The sequence below is a fragment of the Numenius arquata genome, chromosome 2 (assembly GCF_964106895.1).
Source record: "Numenius arquata chromosome 2, bNumArq3.hap1.1, whole genome shotgun sequence".
Taxonomy (NCBI): domain Eukaryota; kingdom Metazoa; phylum Chordata; class Aves; order Charadriiformes; family Scolopacidae; genus Numenius; species Numenius arquata.
The window spans coordinates 55194119-55209776 of NC_133577.1; the positions used below are offsets into that span (position 1 = coordinate 55194119).

Consider the following 15658-nt stretch of genomic DNA (forward strand, 5'->3'; position numbering starts at 1 on the left):
CTTAAGTGAGTGCCTGTAACTTTTCTCTTAGTACTGGAAATAATCCATCAGTATCTGCACTGGGAGATGGTGAGGAGCAGTACCTGGGCTGTAAAATAAGACAAGACATTTAATGTGGCTGAGGGCCTGAGGAACAAACCCACCACAGCCAGCCATTGGCAACAGGAGCAATTTAACCTCATTAAACACTGAAACACAGCACTTCGTAAATGTAAAAACAAATTGACTTTTTTTTTTTTTATGTGGAAACAGCTAAACACAAGGTACAAAAAATAATGGATTTCTTTCAATCAACTCTAATGAAGATGTGGATGGACCACTGTAAAAATGAAGTCCCCACAGAAATTAATTTTACTGTAGCCTGGCCTGAAGATGTAGAGAAACAGTTCTGTACCACACCTGAGTCAACTGAGCCCTAGCAGCCAGCTGGAATTGGTTTTTCACATCTGGGGCCCTGAAACCTGATCTGCTGTGAGACTAGAGCAAGGCTGGCTCACCTTCTCACACAACAGAAAAAAAATAAAATTGCACAGACACCTGACATTTTCTTCTGCCAGGGGTGGGTACCCTCCCCCAAATAAATCCATGGGCCGGTCTATGTATATAGGCAAAAGCAAGGCCTGGCACCACCCTGTGGTATTCCTGACCCACCCGGGAGTTTCTTGAGAGAAAATAATTAAAAGCGTGGCGGGTGGCACGCCAAGTAACGGCGGTAAAACTGACCCCCGCCTGCAATTTTCAGTGCCTTTGAAAGGTTCGCCAAGAGACCGTGCCCCGCAGCGCCCCTCCGCAAGGAGCACGGCAAGCCCCTCTCCGCGCCCAAGATGGCTGCCCGCTCCGGGCCCGCCGCCTCCCTCACTCAAGATGGCTGCAAAGCGACCGGCGGCTGATGTGGCGAAGCCTGGACGGCCATGTTGCTTTCGGGAAGCAGGGCGCTGCCGGGCGGGCCTTCTCCGCGCCCTACCATTCCGCTGAGGCGAGGTGCCGGTGGGGGGCAGCAGTGGTTTCGCCCGGGAGGGAGGAGCGCGGCGGGCGCGGCTGAGGCGGGAGCGGGGCAGGGTAAGGCTGTGCGGCGGCCCTGAGGGGGCGGTGGGGCAGCGGCAAACCCCGGGGCCGCTGGGAAGCACCTCGGGGACCGTCGGGGAGGGAGCCCGTCGGCGGCTTCAGCCAGCACTGCCCTGTCCGGCGGGAGGGCGACTGCCACAGGCCAGGCCTCGATGCCTCAGGAGCAGGCATGACGGCGGCGAGGCATCACCCGGGAGCGGAGCGGCCTGGCCTGGCGCTGTCGCTGGGGCCGAGCTGTCCCCTGGGCGGGTGGCGGGCGGCGGGCGGGAGGCCCCACGCTGGTGTTGCTTGGAGGGCCGGCTGCCTGCCATGGCGTGAGGAGACTCGCGCAGTTGTCAAGCACAGGGAGAAAGGACCTTGGTTTCTGATTTTCTTGCAAGGCTCAGGGTGCCCCTAGGCATGCTGCAGGCTGTTAGACACATAAAAATCTGTTGGCTGCACAAAGTAAACGGCAAAAATGAGAAGGCGATCACAACTGTGTTTTGTCTGTGGTGTAAGGAATAATACGGTGCGGTATCTTTCGGATAGGACTGTTGGTGTCCATGGTGTTCAGCCTGGAAAGTGGAATCAGCCTTGATTTTCTCATGTGAAGAGCATTTTCAGTTGTATCTTGAAGGTAATGTACTTGGGTTTTAGCACGGCAGAGATCAAAGTTCTGTATGTTTAAAAGAAGAACCAAACAACTTTGGATGACTCTTGGAGGAATTTTTCCAGCAGTACTCTGGAGGATAAATTGGGATGCTCTGTGTGGCGATTCCTCAACTTACCCAGCAGTGCACAAACAGACCGCAGGAGAAGGTGCAGTTGTTACTATTCGCTCAGTGTCCTGAAGTGCCTAACTTTATATGCATCATGTGGAAATTTATGTGAATAAGCTTAATTTTCCAGATTATTAATACAGTTGAGTAACTTCAGCTGTTATTTATGTCCTCATAATGTTTTTTTTTTAAAATCTACATTAGTATTATTATCTCACTGTCAGCAATATATTTTATCATCACAATCACAAGACAGGTAAAAAAAATCAGAAAAAAATGTTGGGTGTGGCTCATTTGAGGACTGAAGCTAAGTCTGATGTATCTCTGGCAGTGAATCTCATTGCCCTTTACTTGGGGCAGTTTGTGTGCTCTTTTGGAGTTTGGACACAATTTGGAGTTTTAGAAAGCAGGCACTCTGTTGCGTCGCTGGGTACACAGGGGATAGCTCCTTCTATTGTGCACCTCGAATGCTGTCGTCAAGCCAACTTTATACACAACAGATATACATATTCAGTGTAATTCCAAGAAAACATTAGTATGTTCATTACATTTCAGAGAATTCATATACACATTATAATAAGCTTTTGGGCGTGCGTAGTCATGCCTTCTGGTGGTCCTCGTTTTGAGTGAGGGTCGTTTCTTCCTCAGTCTTCGTTGTCTTCATCTGTCCTTTGGCTCACTTTGTCGAGCAAATAATTGCTCACATGTTGGCAAAACATTGTAACTGCTTGATTGATCATTAAAACTAATGATCTTCCTGCTACCACCTGTTTGTCAGACAATGTCCATATTTATTACATCCCTGTCTTAGACCACCATGTTCTCAAGGCCACAGACATCCTTTCTTATCTTCTTAAGTCCTTGAAACAATTTGGGATGGTTACTAAAATAGTTACATTTCTTCTCTAAAAGAACATTCCCTACAGTTTAGCCATTTACAGAATACTAAAGTCTGCTTTAGGTATCAGGATGAAGATGATTAAGTAAGAGTATACTAGGACTCCTTTTTTTCTTTTCTTTTTTTTTTTTTCCCCTAATACCTTTGATATTTCAAGGGTTCTAGTTTTGATCATTTTCGGGCCCCTTTGTTGTACATGTACATGCAGCTATTGAGAGTTTGAAGGAACCCTTCCTGGGAAAATAAGGAAGCATTTCCTCCTTACTTCTCTGGAGACAAACTTAAGTTCTTGTTGAAACGGCTTAGGGAAAATCAAGCAGCCAAGCATTATCTATACTTTGCAAAGAGCAGGGAATATTTGTGTGAAATAACAGAATTTTTGAGAGGTATTCAATTCAATTTCTTTGACCTATTGGTTTTTTTTCCCCTAGATAGTTGGGTGTATAAATTGGTGTACCTTAACTGTCTTCACTTCAAAAGGGCTGTACCACATCACACCAGTTAAGGCTCTGGCCTGTAGAAATTGCAAAGTAGATGCAAACAGTGAAAGTCCAAGAAAGAATGATGTTTTAGAAATACTTACTGTCCTTCCTACAAACCTCTTCATTTACTGTGTTAATTGTCCTGAATTAGATAGCTGCTCTTGAATGTGTTGTTGCATCATTAAAAAAGAGCGCTATAGTACAGAGCAAATATAAATCCTTTCTTTGAAATTGGAAGCCTCTGTTAGGTTTCATTTTTGAAAACAGCTGTACTTATTCCAGTGGCCTTATTAGGAACTGTAATTGAATTCACAGAATCATATGGGGTTGGAAGGGACCTCTGAAGATCATGTGGTCCAACCCCCCTGCCAAAGCAGGTCCACCCAGAGCAGGTTGCACAGGAACGTGTCCAGGCGGGGTTTGAATGTCTCCAGAGAAGGAGACTCCACCACCTCCCTGGGCAGCCTCTTCCAGTGCTCTGCCACCCTCAAGTAAAGAAGTTCCTTCTCATGTTTAGTTGGAACTTCTTACATTCAGGTTTGTGCCCATTTCCTCTTGTCCTGTCCCTGGCACCACTGAAAAAAGACCGGCCCCGTCCTCCTGACACCCACCCTTTAAGTATTTATAGGTGTTGATCAGATCCCCCCTCAGCCTTCTCTTCTCCAGACTAAAAAGACCCAAGTCCCTCAGCCTCTCCTCGTAAAAGAGATGCTCCAGGCCCCTCATCATCTTTGTAGCCCTCTGCTGTACCCTCTCCAGCAGTTGCCTGTCCTTCTTGAACTGGGGAGCCCAGAACTGGACCCAGTGCTCCAGATGGGGCCTCACCAGGGCAGAGTAGAGGATGAGTAGAGCGGGATGACCTCCCTTGACCTGCTGGCCACATTCTTCCTGATGCACCCCAGGATGCCATTGGCCTGTTGGCTCATGGTCATCCTGTTGTCCACCAGGACTCCTAGGTCCTTCTCCTCAGAGCTGCTCTCCAGCAGGTCAGCCCCCAACCTGTCCTGGTGCAGGGGGTTATTCCTCCCCAGGTGCAGCACCCTACACTTGCCTTTATTGAATTTCATCAGGTTCCTCTCTGCCCAGCTCTCCAGCCTGTCCAGGTCTCGCTGGATGGTGGCACAGCCTTCTGGTGTGTCAGCCACCCCTCCCAGTTTTGTGTCACCAGCAAACTTGCTGAGGGTACATTCCATCCCTTCATCCAGGTCGCTGATGAATATATTGAAGAGGACTGGACCTGGTGCTGATCCCTGGGGAACACCACTTGTTATGGACCTCCAACTAGATTCTGTGCCCCTAATCATGACCCTTTTGATCACGACATATAATTGAAATATGTTTTGGTTTTTGCAGTAGTTCTGTTAGATTAATTGCGTTTTCTGTAAATCTTCCATACGTGCAAATTCTTTAAAGTGTTTATTCCATTATTACCAGGCAAAAAGCTGAAAGAAGTTACAAACAAATGCATAAAATGCAATATGTAGAAAAAATGTTGGTTTTACTGAAATCTTCCCTTTGAAGTCAATGTGTTGGGAGACTAGCAGCTTGCTGCTTTCAGAAGTAGCTTCAGGGTGAAGCAGAATGATGTTTAATAGGGCTGTTTGTTAACCTCTAACCAGCTCCCTTTTGCGTGCTGGTTTCGTAAGCGGTAGCTGGCTTGCAATGACCCGTAGTGGTCAGTGGTATCTTCCTTGCAGCGGGGTGTGAACCCTGCCGCCTCCGGAGCTCCGAGAGGGTTTCTGAGGGTGTGAGAAAATATCAGAGGGGTTGTGGAGTGGCCGAGCGTGCCCCTCCTGCTGCATTGCACTTTTTCCGCCTTCACTACAGTTCTGCATCCCACCCAGGAATTTATTCTGCTGAGTTAGTGTGCTGTGTTTGCAGGAGAGCAGGAGAGAGAAGTGCCGATCCTCTTGGTATTTGGGCTGGCTTGAGCGCTGGAATGTGAAAGAGATGGGGCGCAGTTCTGTGAAGGCTTGGTTTTTGGATGAAGTTAGGAGCAAAAGTTAGGATTGTGAAGACCAGGGTGCCTTGTGTTCATAAATAGAGGGATAGAATTAAACCTACTAATGATGTTACCATTAATTTTCTTACTCGATTACTGGCAGTTATTTCAAGCCAACGTTAACCTGCAATTAGAACAAAATATGTCTTTCTCTTTGATACAGTAACTGGATGATTTACTGCAACATTTGTCATCTGCATTCCCATTGCTCTAGATGGAAATTGTTCAAGAACCTTCTCTTGTTGTTAAGTGTAAAAAGTAAGAAGAAAATAGCTTTCCTAATCTGTTGGGTATAAGAAGCTGCTTCCTTACCGCCAAGATGAAAGCAAAATACTTGGAAATCTTCTATTACCTGAACTTTGGGGGAAAAAAGAATCTACATCCTGTTTTATACCCCTGAAACATAGTGTTCTACTCTCAGTCTCATGAAACTGTAAAGCATGAAAACATACTATATTGAACACCACTTCAGAAAACTTTCTTCTCTACATGGTGACAAAAAGTAGAGTCTCATTTTTCTGGGAAGACAGGGAAGTGAGAATTGGTTTGTTTGTGGCATTTTTCATTGGAAAGACATTTCAATAAACCATTTGTGGGCTGATTTAATCTAGAACCAGCTGAACTAAAAGAGATGATGTTGGAACGTACCTCTCCGTTTGGCTTAGTATCAGGTATTAGTGTTAGTAAAGCTCACATGGGAGCTTGTATCTAGAATTTTATCTCAAGATGGGGATCTTAAAAAGGAGCAGGAGGAAATTAGCACGTGCTCTGCTCATTGATTTCTTTAAGCGCTACTGATCAGTGAGCTCTGCAACCCTGGGGTCAGTTCTGCACAGAAATGAAGAAGGATATCCTGTTGGAAAACATTAATAAGGGCAAGCCAGGGGACAGATTAAGCGAAAGCTTTTGTAAATTTGTGGACTTAATTTGGTCTTAACCTCTGGATCTGTGCTTCTCAGCCTTCAAGCGTGCCGTAGGAGCTGTTAGGGTCGTGGCTCCACGTAGCTGGTGATCATTGCTAGGGAATAGTTGGCATATGTTGAGTTGGGAGTGTTTTAAAGATGCCTGCTGGCCAGAGTTCGTAAGGCAGAGACTGTAGTAATTCCTGAACATTTGTAGGAGCCTGGCTGTGAGCAGTCCTCTTCTGATAGAATTTAGACAATGCTATTTTGCACATCGCCCTCCTCAATTTCTAGCTTCTGTGGGATGTTTCAACACATGCTTTGTCTGTTTCTTCGAGTTGTTACCTTTCTTAAGTATTTTTCATGTAGTAATATTTTTGTTTTCTGTTCTCTGAGTAAACATCTTTGAACTTGCTAGGAGTGAGGAGTGCAGGAGTGAGGAGGTTCTGCACCAGCTAGGTGAGAAGGCTGAGATCTGAAGCAGTCTCATTGGTTGGGGTAGAACTTCTTGTAGGAGCTCATCTAGTACTCAGGATCAAACCCCCAGTTAAATACAAATATGTGAGGTTCTCCATAACTCAAATTTACAGACATTTTCTATCTAGTAGAAATCTCATCCATTTTCTATGAATGTAGCTGTACATGTTCCAGTGGCAATTAATGGGGTCATGAAAAAAATCAGTTTAAATCTTTAAATGCCATTTTAAAAACGTTATTTGGGATGTTACAAGTATTGAATGACTTGTGCTTTGCAGATTAGAAGACAATTACCCTCTGCAGTGCTTGCTGCGGTAGGTTTCTCTTGAGCTTGCTATTCAAACCTATTCACTCTAGGCTATGTATTGTATTTGACTTCCTGGTACTCTATGCTGAAGACGCATTTGTCTTCCTAATCAGACAGTTTGTATGTGCCAGGAATGTATATAATATAATGTCAAACATAATTTAGATGAAAAGTGAAAGTACAGTTTGGTGTCATTTTCTGCCAACCGTTATTACTGTGAGAGGGAAGCATAGCAAGCCAAGCTTAAATGAAGCCTTTAAGCAATAACAAGCTGATTCGCCTTTTTATTTTGGCCTAATGCTCTTCCCTTGGTTACAAAGCAGTTGTAAGCATGTGCTAAATAACAGACATTTTAAAACTGTGCTAAGTTGGGAATATCAGCTTAGAGGATCAGATCAGAGGCAGCAAGGCCTCAGTAAGGTTGACGGCGTCACTGTTGTGCTTTATGGGCAAGTGTAAATGAGACTTCTCATTTCAGCAGTATAGGTGTCATATGTAGGTTGAGACAGGAAAGCCACAGAGTTCTGAGACATCAGATTTACTGTAGTAATAGCTAGTGTCTGTCTCTAGAGCTGGTGGGGAATGCAAACTGTTCTTTCTGAAAATGTCAAAATGTCAAAAAACTTCTGACCCTCTATTTGTTGATTGAGAAGGAGCAGTTTTGAAATATTTTTCAAATAAAACACTATTATGTACTCAAAAAAATTTGTAGCTATTTCTAGATTTGTAGTTTGTCCCTGTATGTTATTTAAGTGGCCAAATACATGAGAACCTTACTAACTATCGTTATTAACCCCTAGGTCTGATTGTTTACATGGGGGGGAGGAAAAAAAAAAAAAAAACCAGAAACAAAATTGAACCAGATCCAAAGATTTATTCCTGTGCTTTGATGCAAGGGCTGCCTGGCACAGTGAGTAGAGCCTGGTGTGACTGTGAAAACACAGGTTCTGTTTCAACACCAGCCTGGAAACAATCGGAAGTGACTTGTTATGCTTCAGTTCCCCCTTTGTACAAGAGCGGGGAAAAGATGCTTGTTTCTACTATAAATTGTTGTGACCTTTACTGTTGAAAAGTGCTTTTATGAAGAACGTTTTATTAAGTTGGGCTAATCACTTTAATCATATTGCATTACTGTTACCATCTGTGCTACAGAATATTCACTTTGAAGGGTTATCCTGGAATGTAAATCTAAATCTATGACTGCAGTAAACCAAATGTGTTTGGTGATGATGGTTGCACTGATGGAAGTAACCTTGGGGTTTTTGCCATGTCTTGTAAATTAGGAATTAGGACATGGATCTCCACTGAGTGTTTTGTATGATTGATGTTGTATATGAATGAAAAGATAGCTCACGGAAGAGGGAGAGCAAGCATTCAAACATTTGCCTGTTTTTCTGGCAGGATGGAGAAAAAGAAAATCCTAATGAAATCCAAGGTTGCAGCTTCTAACCTCCTGAGGGCACTGCATTCTCTGTACCAGTTCGGTCACCTCTGTGATGTGACAGTTCACACACAACATCTTGGAATTCAGGAGGACTTTCTGGTTCACAAAGCTGTCTTGGCAGCTTCTAGCAATTATTTTAAGGGGCTTTTCCTGCATGATGAGATGCTGGACACCAAGAATTGCACAGTGACTCTGCAAGACATTTACACAGAAGAGTTCACCTCCTTCCTGGAGTTTGTTTACACTGCAGAAGTGGAGATTGAAGCGGAAAAACTGCAACGAATGAAAGAAATAGCTGAAAGACTTGAATGCAAGGATTTGCTTGACATCTGTGAAGAAGTGAAAGCAGAGGGCAGGAAAGGTTTGGATTTGAGCCTCCATCTGAAAGGTCAGCTGTGTGAAAATGGTGGGCCACAGTGGACTTCCATGCAGCAAGAGGAGAACCACAAACTCAGTAACTCTTCTCAAGTTGTGGCAATACCCGTGCAGAGGAAACTTTGGGATAGGCAAAAACATAAAAAGTTGCTGGCTGGCTATGAACTCTTTGAAGGCCAACCAGTAAGCCTGCAGCAAGAGGACTCTGCATATCCAGAACCAAAATCCAGAACAGCAAAGCTACCGAAATGTAATAAGACAGATACCAGAAACAAACTTAGCATGAATATCATCAGTCTGGAGAACAGTCATTCTCTCCTAAGTCAGGCTGAGTCAAAGGAAGCCTCCGTAGTAATTAGGAACACTCTGCCTGAGCAATGGGAAGATGAAAACAGTTTAATTTCCAAATTCACCAGTAAAACAGAATGTAGGAAATCACCACGGCATGTGGCAAAAGCCTTGCCACAGATTGTGTGTGAGAAGTGCAACGAATCATTCTGTTTTATTGAGCAGTACCAGTCGCACATGGAGCTCAAGCATGACATAAGCCTGGCTGTCAAGTACAGCTGTAATACATGTGAGCAGCTCTTCTCCACTTACCAGAACCTCCAGCAGCACCACCTCACCTTTCATAGTGATGAGCAGGGCTTCTTCTGTGTGTTTTGCGACAAGAAGTTTAAGCGCCAGAAGGACAGAAATGACCATATCCGCAAAGTGCATGAGAAGAAGCAGGATCCCCAGGCCTGCCCATACTGCGACAAGGTCATCAGCTCCAAGTGTGGCCTGACAGTCCACATACGAACGCACACAGGCGAGAAACCTTATAAATGCGAACGCTGCCCCGCCAGTTTTGCTCAGAGGTCTGCTTACAATACCCATGTAAGGTATAGCATTCTCCGTGTGTGTATGTCCGTGTCCCTGCCTGCGCGGGAAAGTGTATTTTCTCATTGGGCACCAGGTTAAAAGTGTTCCTGAAGTCCTCTCTGGTTTAGTTTCAGAATTCCTTGGATCTGATCAGAAGTGTGTTGAAATCGGCACAGATTTTTTCCATTGACCTCATCAAGCTCTCAGTCTGGATTACTGGGTTGAGGTCTCCCAGGCTGGGAATTTAGGCAAACGTTTACTGTTGAATCAAAGAGGACTTGAGCAACCAGATCTGTTAGGCGATTTTGGAAGCCTCAGATTTGGATTTCTTAATAGGAGTCTGAAAAGAATTGGCATCTGTTTAAAATGCACAAGAAAATGCCCATTTCATAAACTTTGGTGTAGTGTAGTGCTCTTTAGTATGGTTTTCATGGGGCAAATATCCTGCATGCTATTTTGCTGGGTAGCATGAGCTTCCAGATGGGCTTATTAAGCTCTGCCTGACTGAAAACAAGATGTTTAAATTGCACAGTAGTTACCAGAACTGCAGAAGGCACTGCACATGTCAATCCGTATCCATACCCTGCTTGTACGGTACAGGATATAGGTGGCATTCTATTGGATCCCTGCTTCCCTTGTGAAAAATGTCAACATTTGTTTGTAGTTCAGTCCAGGAGCAGAAAAAACATTCCGCAAGTGTCACGAGTGAAATGACATCGCTTGTTCCATGCACCGAGTAGTGATAAGTAGAGTTAACTGCTGCAAGGGATTGCTTACAAGGGAATCTGTTTTGTTTTTCCGTATAGGCATTTAATCTATATTTCCCTTGGTGTAAGTCCATGATTACTTATCCTGGCCACTATGGCCTTCGAGGAAAATTTACAGTCCATCCCATGTTACTAGTCAGATGACGAATATGTATACCTGAGAGGCACCATCCTTGATGAACTGAGACCTTTTAATTTTCTTTCATTAACTGGTCCAACTACATAAAATTTTCCTGTTCCCAGCTCTCCAAACATGCTATTAATTTCTTAAATGGTGTGAAGAACAATTAAAAGGAAACGACTCTTCCTCCAAGGCAAACATGTCTGAATTGAAACAATTAAGCCTATTGAAGTTGTGCTCTGTTGTTTGTTTGTTTTAACAGAAAAATCCATGAGTCTGGGCAAGAGAGGAAACTTATGCCTGTCTATTGGATGGTAGTTCCGCCTGCACATAGACCAAACACAACAAGCTGTGACAAAGGTCCTGACAGAGAGACGTGGGATGGGACATCGAAGGCTGAACGACGGAAGAGTGCGAACCACAAAGAGGCCACAAATCGTGAGGAAGAACCCAGGGGTTCATCTGTTACCGAAGCAGACTGCAGCAATGAGCAAGAACAGAAGCAGAAATATAAGGAAGCTGAAACAAGAAGTGAAAAAATAAGTGAAGAAGGGAATGAAGATGAAGGTGAAACGAGTGTGAAGGGTGAGGAGGAGGTAGATTACGAGGCAGGGTATTCCGAAGTTGAAGACAGTAGAGATAACGAGGAGGTCTGTACTGAGGAGGAGGATGAATACTCCAATGAGAAGGATGGGGAAGAACGTGAATCAGATGAAGAATTTAAAATAAAGAAGGTAAATAAAAGTGGGATGAATAAGAAATCTGCCTATGTAATAACATGCGACAAGTGTAATGAGCAGTTTGTCTCAAGGAAAAAGTATGTGGATCACTGCAGAGATGTCCATCAGTGCTTGCCTGGTAAAGTCTATCAGTGTGATATCTGCAGCAAGTCGTTTGCTAGTTACAACAGCTGGAAGGAGCATCGAGCATGTGTCCACACTGAAGAAAGGCAGTTTGCTTGCACCCTTTGCAATGCTACTTTTAAAAGAAAGAGAGATGTGAGGACACATTATATGCGGAAGCACGAAGGCAGGGTCAAACGCCCTCTCTGCTCTGTCTGTGGAAAGATCCTCAGCTCCCGAACAGCATTAGTGTTTCATATGCGGACACATACAGGAGAAAAACCTTACGAATGTGGCATTTGTCATTCAAAATTTGCTCAGCCATCACAACTTAAGATCCATACCAGGTCAGCCTACAGTACTGCTTTCTCCCATTACCACTACCTGCATGCCCAGCATACTTCAGCACTTTTTTTCTTCTCTTCTGACTTCCCAGTTCCGAGTCATTCTTCTTGCGTGTCCTTCTAATTGGAACACTGGGATATCATTTGTTCTGTAATACCTGTGATTAATTCTTTTACGTAAAGGCTTTGTCTGCATCTGGTCGTTGCATCAGTTTTGGTAGGGATTTTGAAACATGCTCTATCTGAACTTGTAAGCAAAAGCCAGTTATTTGAGACAGTGTTCAAAATAAGATGACGGCCTTCACTGATGAAAAGTAGCATAGGCTGAAGAATTAGTCAAGGACCTCGGAGACCCAGATGTTGAGCCCTGCTCGCTCTTTATCACTGTGAGCAAGTCATTTAGTGTGGGATTTCATTTCTTGTATGCAGTACAAAAGCTGGACTTCTCATCTGGCTCCCTCTGTAGTCACTGGAACTGAATTGGATTAATTGCTCCCTGGTGCTGTCTCAGTTAAATGTGTCCTCTCCCAGGAGAGGGTGAATCATCCCATGGAATTTCCCATGTTTCTCCAAACAGGGACCCTAGCAGATAGCTTATAAAGGGAGGTTGACTGTTGGAGAGCTAAATGAAGTGAGAGAAATCCCGTTACTAGAGACTGTGGACCCATACAGTGGGGACAGTAGCTTGCTTCTGTTTCCTAAGCGTTCTTACAGTGATTTAAAAACTGGTGAGGCATACTGATTCAGGAGCAGCAAAACATCTGAAATGTCAAGATAATCTGCGTCAGCTGAAACGCAGCAGAGCTGCGCTGCGTATAAGATGTGGTATGACTGCAACAAAACTTTGACTCACGGGGTTTGTGTTGGGTAACTGGCTGTCTCATTTGCAGCATTTTGCCTGACAACTCAAAAAAAAATTATCCATGTTTTTGCACATCAGGCTATTTGGGTTGGAATAAGAGAAGTCAGCACAGTGTTAAGACCAGACATTAGGCTCAGACTTTCTCCAGTTTGAGCTAGTTTAAAATCATGTGTTCAGAAACACTGCTTGCCTGACCTTCCTTAGTGCCTTTTGTTTTAAAAATGGGAATATCCTGCCAATTGAAGTTTGCAGGCCAGAGGACACGAGACAGGGGGATTATGGAAGCCAAGAATGTGGCCCACATTTCCCACGAGATCTGCTGCTGGTGTTGTGCTGGGGACAATTTCAGTCTCTAGCACAGGAGCAGCTTGTCATCTTCCCTTTCTCCCTTCCGATACTGGTACCACAAGCTATAACTTGTGAAAGAAAGGTGGATTTTGTAGGGCCTGAGAGTGAGGAAAAGGTAAACCTTAAATGGAAATTTTAGTGTTTTAGCGTAGCACCTATACTAGCAAACACTCTATTTCCTGACTGAGCAGAAAGTACTTTTTTCCACTTCATTTAAAAAATTAAGTATGTTGCCTGTAGTGCATAGAGTGTAATTTCAAATATAGTATTTTAAGAATGCACTACAAGAGCTAATTTATTAATACTCATTTGTGTTTTGCTCCATTTAGGTCCCATACGGGGGAAAAGCCGTATATTTGTGAGGACTGTGGGGCTTGCTTTGCTGATAAAGGCAAACTCACCGGCCACAAAAGGACCCACACAGGTAGGCATTAAATACTTCCATTCCTTCCATCTGATTCCTCCTTTTATACTTTATGCTACTAGAAATTGCTAGTTGGGATTTGAAAAAGGTACTTGCTTGTTTTTGTAATGCGCAGAAGAGACTTCAAGTACCAGAAAAGAACTACTAGGGATAGAAAGACATCTGAAAACCAACTTTGAAGTACAAAATTCTGCTGAAAGAATTCAGAATGTCTTTTTCTCTTTACTCAGGAGAACGCCTTTTTAAATGTGATGTGTGTGGAAAACATTTTGCCACCAACGAATATTTAAAATGTCATAAACGATGCCACATGGGTGCTAAGCCCTACAAGTGTGAGGTTTGTGGGAAGACATTTGGGCTGAGAGCCTCGCTAGCCCAGCACAGTAACGTCCATGCAGGTAACGAAACAAACTCATCCGCGCTAGGAAAATAAACAGCACCGGAAGCTTAGATCTGAAGTACTTTCCAGTTTGGATGGTGACATTTTATTCCAGGACCACTTTAATAAGCTCCTTGAATTAAGTGAGGAGGAGAAGCAGGGCTTATACTGATCCTGGCTTGTTAAACAGGGCAGATACTGTCTTTTATCATATTGGATGACACTTGCCCACAAGACTGAGGCCTGTTTAGTGCTGCTGAAGGAGGTCAGGGCAGAGAGCAGCTGTAGTTGCTGTTGTTGCCCTTGCAAGATGAGAGCTGTTCTCAGGCTTTCCTTTGCAGCCAAGAAACGTTACCCACATAACCTTAAAAACCAGGGCCTCAAGCACATACTTCCTACATACGCCACTTTATCAACATTGATCTTTGAAAATTCTTTATGCTTTTTGTCTGCTGAAATTAAGGCCAAAAGAACCTGCCTTCTAACTCGGTGCTTCCTGTTTTTTTTCTGGTTTTAGAGACCAGACCGTATTTCTGTGAGCAGTGTGGGAAAACATTCACCCAGCAGGGCGCTCTGCGGCGCCACCAGCGCATTCACACAGGGGAAAAGCCGTACAAGTGCAGAGCTTGCGAGAGAACCTTCACGGACATGTCGACCTTGCGCAGACACGTGTCGGTATGCTGCCCCTCGTGTGTCTTTGTGGCAGGCAGATGGCGGTGGTGACATTTTAACTAATGAGGGAAATTTCTTGCCTTAATGAAGGGTGCATGTTGGTGATGAATATGAGGGTTGGGGGATCGATTACCATCTACACGCAGCTTTTAAAACACGTATTTCTGAAGTGTGCAGAATTTTTCTCCATCAACACAGCAACTCCCACTACTGGCTGTCCAGCCAGTCATCTCCTAAGTACTCGGATTACCTTCAAAAGGAAAATCTAATCTTATGAAAATGTATGAGGAAGGACTGGTTATTTAAAATGCTTATTACTGATTGAATCCTTTTCTGAAAAAAAAGGAATGGTACCATGTTTTGTATTACCACAGTCTCTTGAAGTCTTTTGAGCCCTTTACACAGAGGCCAAACATGATGGCTTGTCATGTCCTTGTGTTGCTGATGAGTGTGACTTTACCTGTTTCCAGTGTTGTGACAGGCTGAAAAATGGATTGCTGAGCTAAGCTGTTCTCAGAGACCTTCAGGTCCTTGAAGTGACTGCTTCAGACATGACAGAACATAAGGGTTTTTTTTTTCCAATCGCAAGTTTTTATGTTAATGTTTGCCTATATATTAAAACTTTATAGCTCCTTTTGGAAGATGTTCCCTGACAGCAGAGCCAGAAAATCAGCGGAGTTGCCAAAACAGTTGGCAAAACAGACTTGTTCTTGTATTTCAGAGTTCAGCTTTTGCATTTGAACGTAGTATCACAGAATTAACCCCAATACTGTATGATTTTTCTCTGGATTAAATCTTCAGTTATTAAAGTTGTTGTTAGAAAAAATTCAGATGTAATTGTTTTTCCCCCTTTTTTTCTAGATTCATGACCGGAATGCTCACTGGAGAAGTTTCTTAATAGATCTTACAACCAAAAAAGACCACAATTGGTCCAAAATAGAAACATTCTCAGAAGCCTGTATGGGTGAAGACCCTGTGCCAGAAGTTTGGTCGGTTGACCAAGGTAAACTCTATAAACCGGAAAGCGTTAGTCTTAAAAAAGTGGAAGACGCGCCATCTAGTGTAAGCAACGCGGAAGACACCGATCGCACCCTTTTATACTTATAACGGCAGTTATTGCCGTGAAACGGTTATAGTAGGCCCGGTTGTCTCCCGTGTTGGAAGAGTCGTGAGGTCAGACCGGCCTGCTGCGGGCGCCCTGCTCTCGCTGTCAACTACTGCTGGGTTTTTTTTGGTTTTTTTAATATTTTAATAAAGATGCGCTCATCCCATAAGCGATGTATTTGCATAGATCTGACCGCGGAAAAGTTGTTAATTTGGTAAGA

At 43.8% G+C, this 15658-nt stretch overlaps 1 protein-coding gene across 1 annotated transcript; it reads left to right on the forward strand.

The window, feature by feature from the left end:
- Positions 1-1025: 1025 nt before the first annotated feature.
- LOC141479493 (uncharacterized) lies at positions 1026-15605 on the forward strand. The gene is made up of 7 exons (XM_074168691.1): positions 1026-1059; positions 8293-9594; positions 10725-11651; positions 13188-13282; positions 13513-13680; positions 14179-14336; positions 15195-15605. The coding sequence occupies exons 2-7, from the start codon at positions 8294-8296 to the stop codon at positions 15438-15440; spliced, it is 2895 nt and encodes a 964-aa protein (XP_074024792.1). The 5' UTR covers positions 1026-1059; position 8293; the 3' UTR covers positions 15441-15605.
- Positions 15606-15658: the final 53 nt, after the last annotated feature.